The sequence below is a fragment of the Anopheles nili genome, chromosome 3 (genome assembly GCF_943737925.1).
Source record: "Anopheles nili chromosome 3, idAnoNiliSN_F5_01, whole genome shotgun sequence".
Taxonomy (NCBI): domain Eukaryota; kingdom Metazoa; phylum Arthropoda; class Insecta; order Diptera; family Culicidae; genus Anopheles; species Anopheles nili.
In genome coordinates this window covers 43,781,795-43,790,548 of record NC_071292.1, presented here as the reverse complement: position 1 = coordinate 43,790,548, position 8,754 = coordinate 43,781,795, and the positions used below count along the sequence as shown (strand labels likewise).

The following is an 8,754-nucleotide window of genomic DNA, read 5'->3' as shown; positions in this document are numbered from 1 at the left end:
CTTTTTATGCCTTCATGTTCTATCACAAGCCATTATTACAACAAACCTGACTCACTAGCGTACTAATTGTGCTGTAAATATAATAATTCAAGGAGATGTGCCTGCAACTATGCAACACGTTTTTGACGAAACAGAAATCTTTTAACTTTCTTGAATGCATGACTTCTGAATTGTTTGCCCTAAGTGCCAGATCCATCGATGGTATGTTTTTCCCCGTCTCACACTTTATTCCTTTGCAGATGAACACTCGTCCATTACATCTTGGAAATTGACAACATCTCTTATCTGGAGGACGGTTACGGTGGTATTTTGGTCGTCGAATTTGCACGTTACAGTGTGTTCCCCCAATCGGAACGTATATATTTGCGATCCATACTTTGTACGTAAATACACTGAACGTGGATCAGCCTTAAGTACTTCCGTGATAGAATTCTACAAAACAAAAATCTGTTAGCAATGTCTAGAAAGCTTATCTCACGTCTATGAACAAACCTTTTCTATTCCCAGTTCCTCAACTTGGGCTTCAGCGTTAGAGTTAAAAATTACGTTTAAACCAGAACTACTCAACACCCAATTCGGTACGGCTACGTTGGGAATCGGTTGAATATTTGAAGTAGAGGGATTTTGACCGTGCAGACTCGTTTCCTCCCCATCAGGTGCCTCGCGTAAGTTGAAAAACTCCGCGCCTTTTACATTTATTGGAACGTCATACTGTGGAATATATGGTTTTATGTCTAAAACAGGAGTACCATCAACCTAAGAATAAGTAAAACGTTATTAATTTGGGAAGGGATCCCTTACTTTTTTTTAACTTTCTCTTACCATATCTGTTCCATAAAAGTATACTTTAGAATCGTCAATTCTATCAAGCTGCACCAACGACAACCCAATTGGACATGGACGATGTGGTGATCTTGTACTGAACACACCCACGCGCTCGCCGTCTAATCGCGGCGGTGCCACCTTCGCCTTTGCGTGATTGGGATTGCGGTGAAAGTGATAAATGATCCAGAGATGGGAAAAGTTTTCTAAACCTTCCAGAGAGTGTCCCGGATTGTTGAACACTTTAGATGAAATATCTATTCTACTCAAAATGGCTGAGGCTAGAGAAGCTTGTCGTGGCACAGCACGCTTATCATTAAACACTGTTTTTATAACTCCAATCGGTTTGAAAGAACATACGTTTCCGGTGTCATCGGAAATTTCGTTTATCTGCAAGACGAATGAATAATAGTAGAAAATATAAATCAGTTATAAGAAGATGCTAACCTCTCCGCTGTTGTGGTTCTGTTCTTTCAGGCATCCTTGACAACGATATTCTCCAAGCAGTTTTAAAATGTGCTGGTGCTCTTTTAAGTGCATGTGTTGCAGAGTTGATATTTGTTGTCTGAAATTTGCATAAAATTATTGATGTTAACGATGATCTTCAATATGAATTAATAGACCTACCGTAAGTTTTTCATCTCACTTCTGGCTGTTGCTAACTGAGCTTTAAGAAATTCTATTTCTGAGCCACTCATTTTAATAAATAAAACTATTACAATTTGATCGCAGACACGATGTAAACAAGTCAATCTATTTAGAAGAAAAGGTTAGATCGAGTTCGTCCATTAATTTCAACACACCCACAACCCTCAAACCAGTACTTTGTATGCATTCTCATCTGTTCTACATTACATCAATATCTTATCAAGTTTTAATATTTTCCACTCTTATTGATTTTCAAACCATGATGGCTTGTACGGAGCTATTCAATAAGTATTTTTTTATGTTTTTCCATTCTTCCTGTAACTGTTCTTCTTTGATTGTTAAAATAACTTTATGGCTCACGTTCTTTCGATCACCGATTCCGATTCTGTTTATGTTCTGTACAAGCGAAATGTTTTAATGAAAAAAAAAAATAAAATTTTCCCACGTTATAATTCTTCTGTGTTTTATTTTTTGAATATGAATTTTTGCATATGTGCTTATAGTGACACAGTGTTTTTAAACGATGTTTTGACAATTCCTAGCCAGGGCTGCTGTTATGTCTATGATAGTTAATTGCGCAAATCGAATCAATACAACTAAAAACTTCGTTGAATACAGCAAAATCTGAATCCAGCAGTAATTAAATAATATTGACATATTTCTCATTTTCTACACTATATTGCACTTGTTTTAATCACTACATTGTACACACGCGGCTTTTGGGTTTCGATATTAGGAATCATATATTTCAAAGCCACTTTTAAATTCAGAACCAGCTTCGCTTTCAATGTTTGATTTTCATCGTTTCTTGAAGAAAACCTAGTGTATATTGTTTACGTTGCGACGAATGGTTAAAATTCATTTTTACAAATTCTGCAGGCACTACATACTCAACCATGAACACGCTCTACAAACTGTCGAGGAATACCAGCTTCCAAAAGTTCTTCTTTCGTTCGGTTATGCATGTTCGGAATGTAGTGCAGCATTGCTTCCCAAGCGATAACGCTCAATCGTGGAATTGTGGTCCACATTTTGTACAACGTGTTAGTGCGAACGGTTGTGTTGTTGCTGAATTTGATACCACCAAATATATGCATGCACCCGTCGCTTGTGACGGCCGCGTCGTGGAAAAACAACGGATACGGCAAGTTAGACTTCTGCATTTTCTTCCACTGCAAGGTCGACAGATTTAGCTTCCAGATGTCACGAAAATAACTTATTCCATCATAACCTCCAGCAACCACTACTTCCAGTCCCTGATCGGTGCGAATTTGTACGCACGAATGGCACTTGCGGGCCGACGGGATGCCAGGTAAGTTCGCTAGTGGGTCCGGCTTTGTCGCCAGATATTCCCACTTATTCGCTTTCATGTCATACGCGGGTATATTGGTCAGTATAAAAACGGAGTCACTTGTGCCTCCTCCGATAACATAGATCTTATAATCATCGTAAGCTAATTCATGTCGATACCTGCCTGAAGGATCATCTCGAATGTTTTGTTTACATTCGTAAGCACATTCCCAGGTTTTGCTCGGAAGATGTAGCCTGAAATAATGAAAAACAATAGTACAGTAGATGAATAAAAGAGAAGTAAACAGAAAGGAGATGAAAACAGTAGTACTCTATCTCACAGCGCAGCTCATACGTACCGATGTACATCCAGCGAATAATCAAAGCCATTTGTTCCACCGATAGTATACAGAAAATTGTCGTTAATTATAATAGCTTGACCATACTGTGGTGGTGGAAGATCGCCAGTTACTTCAACCTTAACCAAATCCTTCGATCTTTGGCCAGGTAAACAAACATGGAGCTTATTGGAACAATGTACTCCGAATGGATAGCCAGTGCCGCCAAAAACCTGCAATATAATACATGCGTTACAAAAGCAATCGTTGCCGATTTACCCGTAGTGCAGGATGCAGATTTAGATTTGGTTAAGCTTGTGCTAAAAATACACCACCCTACCATGATCATATCTCCGTACAGAAGCATGGCATTCGATGCGAGCTCTATGGGTAGATCATTGTTTGAATCTAGCAGAAGAGTCCACTCCTTTCGCACCATGTCATACTTCCAAAGCTCTTGGAACAAGCACAGTTCTTCCCTTTCATCATTGTTTCCATCACGTACTAACGAATTGTTTGGGTTAAATCCGCCGAAACAGTATATTGTCGCATCGCTGCAAACAATTCTATGACCACTCCTGGCTTTAGGATATTGTCTACCCGCGCCTATCGTGCCAATGTTTGTCGCGGCACTGCGGTAATCAACATCGGAAACTTCGAACGGCCGAAACGAGTAAATGGCTTTGCGTTTAGCCATCGCTTCGCTTCTATAGTGGATCTGATGCGCCAAGATTCCGATGCTAACTTCAAGTACTTCTCGCATGTAATGCAGCCGTCGAATATCAAAATACCTGTTCACGGTATCAATCGCTCGCGCTAACAATTTATACACGAGCAGTTGCAAAAATTTCATTACCGCCAGCCAACCATAATCAAGAATAGATAAACTACTCTTGAAAATTAAAATAATCTTTACAGCACTTTTCACATGGCAGAAAATGCATGTTTTGCCAATCCTTGAACAAAAACAACTAATGTCATATTATCGCTGTCAACTGCATTGAACAAGAACAATTCCATACAAATTTCAACTTTCCAGTTACGAATCTACTTGAATATGATTAAATACTAGCAATCGTTGAGTTTAGCAATCGTTGCTTGTACTTATGCATCTTTGATGAAAAATATTAACACATTTAAAATAGCCATTGCGCCCTAACATAGTTTGTATACTTCAAATGGTGATTCATTTGTGATCATTCACGATCTGTAAAATTATATTTTTGTAGCAGTAGCAGACTGGTCAATGTAATTCAAATGTTTGAATTAATTATTTGTATCTTTTCTAGATTTACATAATTTTGAATTTTTCTGTTTTTAGTTTTTACTATTATTGTTTTAATATCTTTCTTTGGTGTGTAGCTTTCTTATATTTAAATTTTAATTCGTCGCTCCAATTCAAAATTCATTTTGTTGTATAACACTACGATCTTATTTTTCACACAAAAGCATAAAGTACGTAAATCTAAATATTATAACACAAAATGCATCGTTTTACTAAAATTTAAACGATTTCATAAATGAATCCAACGAACATGCACGTCGAAACCAAGCTCAATATATGCTCGAAGAACAAGACTGATTTTTTGTTTTTTTCCTTTGGAATTCTTTTGTAGATGCACCTTGCTACACAGTCATCTTTGACATATGTCAAAACAGATCAATCAACAAATTTTCGATGGGCGTGTATCGTTCAGGCTAGGGCGTTAGTTTTCTGTTTTCAATTTATTTCCGTTTTCAGTTCATACGTTTATGTTTACTTTGGTGCAATGCCGTACCTAAATCGTTGGTTGCGCTTGAGCACATTTTTAATGTGCTCAGTCAGTCTCGTCGTCGGTAAGTTGGCCGTGGCAAATAGGCTTGGTTGGCTACGCCTATGGGGCCGATGCTATGTATTGTAGTGCCGCGAAATATCTTAATTAATATAACTGATGATAATGTGAGATTAGCTTAAAAAACACCAAATATTTACCAAATTTTAATAATACAGTAATCGTAAATCTCTTTTGCTGTTTACTTTGAGAAGCAATGATTCATTCAGGTAGGAAGGGCTTGGCCACCTGTAGAAATCATTTGACAGATTAACGCCCCATATTAACCGTTGCTTGAAATGTTTACAAACAACATACTACAGCTTGTTCTTACCGAAATGAATGCGGGATGTGTATATAACAAATATTATCGTTATTGTGGTTTCCAAATTTTCAAGTCTCACAAATCTCTTACTCTTCAATAGTAATAAAAACCCACATAAGAAAAAGAAGCCCGAGCTAATAGTGATATCAATTAGGATTTCATTAGTGTTCCTTCTTTTATGTTTTTGTTTGGTGTTTCAGGTCAATACTATATTGAAGATGAAAAGGAAGCTAAAAGCAATATCGTATGGTGTGCGACAAGCCTGGAGGAGACATACAAATGCCAAAATTTCACAAAAGCCCTCGAACGAGATGTCGCCTTGTTCAATGATTTCTTCATGAACGTCTCATGCCACCATGGGTACGATCATGATGAATGTATGGCGTTGATCAACGAACGCAAGGCTGATGTCATGACGTTAGATGCTGGCGAGGTATTCAGCGGCGGCCGGTTCCATTCTCTGATACCGTTGATGCAGGAAGGATATGAAGGAGGCTTCACGCAATACCATGCTGTAGCGGTGGTCAAGAAGGGGTCATTGCCAGATGTTACCCATTTGCGGCATCTTCGTGGCAAAAAAGCTTGCTTTGCTTGGGTCGGTAGCCACGCTGGATGGACCGTTCCGATTCATGTCGTAAGTGTGCCGTTGTGATCTGCAAAAAGTTGTGATTAATTACTAGGTTTAATTCGAACATTGCTAATAATTTGTCATTACAGTTGCAACGCGACGGTGGAATGGTTATTACAGACTGCAATAATATCGTAAAAACGGCTTCCGATTACTTTGGGCCTTCTTGTGCGGTGAACGCACTCATTGATAAATATAATCCAATTGGGGACAATTCAAACAAACTGTGCAACCTGTGCACAGGTGAAGTGCCTGGAGGCAAATGCACTCCGTCTGATCCGTATTTGGGATTCGAAGGTGCATTCCGCTGCCTTGTAGAGGCGGGTGACATCGCTTTTCTGAAGCATTCTACCGTAGAAGAAATGGTTGACAGCGGCTTTATACCTGGGGTGACTGTTGACCAGTTTGAGCTTTTATGTCGCGATGGTACCCGTCAGCCTATAACTCAGTACCGTCAGTGTGAATGGGGTAACGTACCCTCCCATGCTCTGGTTATATCTAGTGCTACATCGAATGCCGATCGCCGACGATTCAAGAAATTTTTCACCAAGGCAGTTAACTTGTACGGTTCTAAGCAACGCCGATATAACAGTACTACGTCGTCGGGATACGATAGACAAGATGATCGTTATCGGCCGTACCAAAATCCATATACAGCCTCTTCCACAACTACTTACTCACCCTACACATCTTACGATCAGTCGGCATTAAACGATAGTCAACCCTTCGAATCGTTCGATCTGTTCGAATCAAAGCGATATGGAAGACGTTTGAATTTGATGTTCCAGGATGCCGCTAGACACCTCGCTCCGATCGACGATGATAAGCAAAACTACCAAAGGTATCTAGGGCCCGCTTTGGATGAAATCTATGACACCCGTTCGTGTCCTGTTGGAAGGATGAGTCTATGTGTTACATCTGACGCAGAGTACGAAAAATGTATCAAAATGCGCACCGCCCTAAAAGCACAACTGATCAAACCGGATATGCTCTGTCTGAAAGCCCACTCGCACATCACATGCATGCAACATATCCAGTCGGGGACGGCCGATGTAACCGTGCTTGATGCCAGCGATGTGTACACTGCCGGGTTGCACTATGATTTGATGCCTTTCATGTCCGAGGTGTACGATCTGGGTCTGCCGGAATACTACGTGGTTGCCGTAGCAAAGGAGGAGGATCCAGACACTGAGCTAACATACCTTCGGGGTAAAAATACGTGCCATTCTGGTATTAACACCGCCGCCGGCTGGGTGTATCCGATGGCGTACCTTATTTCGAACGGCTGGATTCGCCCGTATGGCTGCGATAGTGTGCGCGCAGCGGCCGAATATTTCACCAAATCCTGCGTCCCAGGTGCTATCAGCAAAGAGTACAACACCGGCATTCCGTACGATAATATGTGTGATTTGTGCCACGGTAGCAGCTTTAGGTATTGCCGTCGTGATGCGTCTGAAGATTATTATGGAAATTCAGGAGCATTCAGGTGCTTGGTTGAGGGAGGCGGACATGTGGCGTTTGTGCGTCATACTACCGTAATTGAAAATACTGGAGGCAAAAAGCGCGAATGGTGGGCTCGAGATGCATTGCCAGACGATTTTGAACTACTCTGCCCGGACGGAACAAGGGCGGAAGTCAACGAGTTTAAAAAATGTAATCTTGGCGTGGTGAAAGCGAATGCAATCGTTGCCCGCGGAGGACGAGGATATAATGGAACGGAGCAGAAAGCCTACATCAATCTGTTTACCTACGCACAGCAATTTTACGGAAGAAAGTTTTCAGATGACTTTAGGTAAGAAGCATACGATAAAACCCCGAATTTAATTGCAACAAGAACAGCCTTTTGAACGCAATCGATGTGCTTGTTTTTTTTTTCAGCTTCAGCATGTTTTATTCGGTTCCTCCGTACCATGATTTGATATTTTCCGACGCAACCCGTGGATTGCGTGTGGTTGACTCCGATAAACGATGGTTCGACGCGTATTTAGGGCCAAACTTCATGCGTGCTCGTCGTATCACCGATTGCCATGCAGGTGCAACCAGTTTGAAGATTAACGTCTTCATTAGTTTTACGCTTGTAGCAGTAGTATTCTTTTGGCCAAGGAACGCAATCTAGGCGCATCGAAAATTTGCTGCTGTTGATTTGCGTTTTAGCTAGGAGTACATTCCGTCCAAAATAGATAGATTGTAGATTGAATTGAAGCTACGGCATGCATCGGTATAATACTCTAAAAACAAAATCTAAATAACTCCCCGATATAGTTCATCTATTGAACTATTGTGACGTGTTCTAACGAGAATCTCTATATTGTTGAGTTCTGCTCAAATAAGTATACTTGAAGAAAATTAATCATGATACCGTCCTAAATAATTGTATTTGCTACACATGATTCGCTGTTTTATCGCATTGTTACTGTGCTTCATAGTGATTTTAAAGAATCTAAAAAGAATCAGCATTATCCGTCCGTAGTAAGTCTATAGTACAAGTGTGCCTTTATACAAGAAAATCGAAATGATTGTTAACATTGACTACTTTTTTTAGTTAAATAAAAAGCATATCAACATAAATACTGGTAACAAAATAGCATAAAAATGTACCGTTGAACCATTTCGAAATGGCAATTCTTTGATATAAGTAAAAGGTTTTAAATAAAGTTTAAGTCCAATTAAGTGATGTGTGCGTTATTTATAATTATGCAAATAATGTTAAACGGATTGTCAAAGATTGATTTTAGAAATTTCATATCAACACTCCGCTTTGATTTAAAATTGTCAGCGATTTAACTTAAAATGTAATTTTTACTGGCTGGAATATAAACATTCATCCACATACTCTCTGTTCGGTTCGAAAGAGAGGAATTCGATTCTAAAATTCGATCTTTTGGAAAAGCA

The 8,754-nt window shown here is 39.7% G+C and overlaps 3 protein-coding genes across 3 annotated transcripts; 1 reads left to right on the top strand and 2 right to left on the bottom strand.

The window, feature by feature from the left end:
* Positions 1 to 225: 225 nt before the first annotated feature.
* On the bottom strand, positions 226 to 1,520 carry LOC128727245 (uncharacterized). Its single transcript, XM_053821136.1, has 5 exons — positions 1,450 to 1,520; positions 1,270 to 1,387; positions 823 to 1,212; positions 493 to 756; positions 226 to 432 (listed from the first exon to the last, which is right to left on the bottom strand). Exons 1-5 carry the CDS (start codon positions 1,518 to 1,520, stop codon positions 226 to 228), a joined length of 1,050 nt encoding a protein of 349 aa, XP_053677111.1.
* Positions 1,521 to 2,166: 646 nt separating this feature from the next.
* On the bottom strand, positions 2,167 to 3,951 carry LOC128727243 (kelch domain-containing protein 10 homolog). The gene is made up of 3 exons (XM_053821134.1): positions 3,439 to 3,951; positions 3,120 to 3,331; positions 2,167 to 3,015 (listed from the first exon to the last, which is right to left on the bottom strand). Exons 1-3 carry the CDS (start codon positions 3,949 to 3,951, stop codon positions 2,361 to 2,363), a joined length of 1,380 nt encoding a protein of 459 aa, XP_053677109.1. The 3' UTR covers positions 2,167 to 2,360.
* An 856-nt stretch (positions 3,952 to 4,807) lies between these two features.
* Positions 4,808 to 7,978, top strand: LOC128724395 (melanotransferrin). The gene is made up of 4 exons (XM_053818121.1): positions 4,808 to 4,934; positions 5,435 to 5,868; positions 5,952 to 7,654; positions 7,741 to 7,978. Exons 1-4 carry the CDS (start codon positions 4,868 to 4,870, stop codon positions 7,976 to 7,978), a joined length of 2,442 nt encoding a protein of 813 aa, XP_053674096.1. The 5' UTR covers positions 4,808 to 4,867.
* The last annotated feature ends 776 nt before the right edge of the window (positions 7,979 to 8,754 follow it).

Excerpts from the sequence above, each read along its gene's own strand:
- LOC128724395 (XM_053818121.1), top strand. The coding sequence starts at position 4,868 with ATGCCGTACCTAAATCGTTGGTTGCGCTTGAGCACATTTTTAATGTGC. Across the intron at positions 5,869-5,951 it reads GGACCGTTCCGATTCATGTC|TTGCAACGCGACGGTGGAAT; the intron begins GTAAGTGTGCCG and ends TTGTCATTACAG. Across the intron at positions 7,655-7,740 it reads AAGTTTTCAGATGACTTTAG|CTTCAGCATGTTTTATTCGG; the intron begins GTAAGAAGCATA and ends TTTTTTTTTCAG.
- LOC128727243 (XM_053821134.1), bottom strand. The coding sequence starts at position 3,951 with ATGAAATTTTTGCAACTGCTCGTGTATAAATTGTTAGCGCGAGCGATT. Across the intron at positions 3,332-3,438 it reads TGTACGGAGATATGATCATG|GTTTTTGGCGGCACTGGCTA; the intron begins GTAGGGTGGTGT and ends ATTATATTGCAG. Across the intron at positions 3,016-3,119 it reads TATTCGCTGGATGTACATCG|GCTACATCTTCCGAGCAAAA; the intron begins GTACGTATGAGC and ends TCATTATTTCAG.
- LOC128727245 (XM_053821136.1), bottom strand. The coding sequence starts at position 1,520 with ATGAGTGGCTCAGAAATAGAATTTCTTAAAGCTCAGTTAGCAACAGCC. Across the intron at positions 1,213-1,269 it reads AGAACCACAACAGCGGAGAG|ATAAACGAAATTTCCGATGA; the intron begins GTTAGCATCTTC and ends TTCGTCTTGCAG. Across the intron at positions 757-822 it reads ACTTTTATGGAACAGATATG|GTTGATGGTACTCCTGTTTT; the intron begins GTAAGAGAAAGT and ends ACTTATTCTTAG.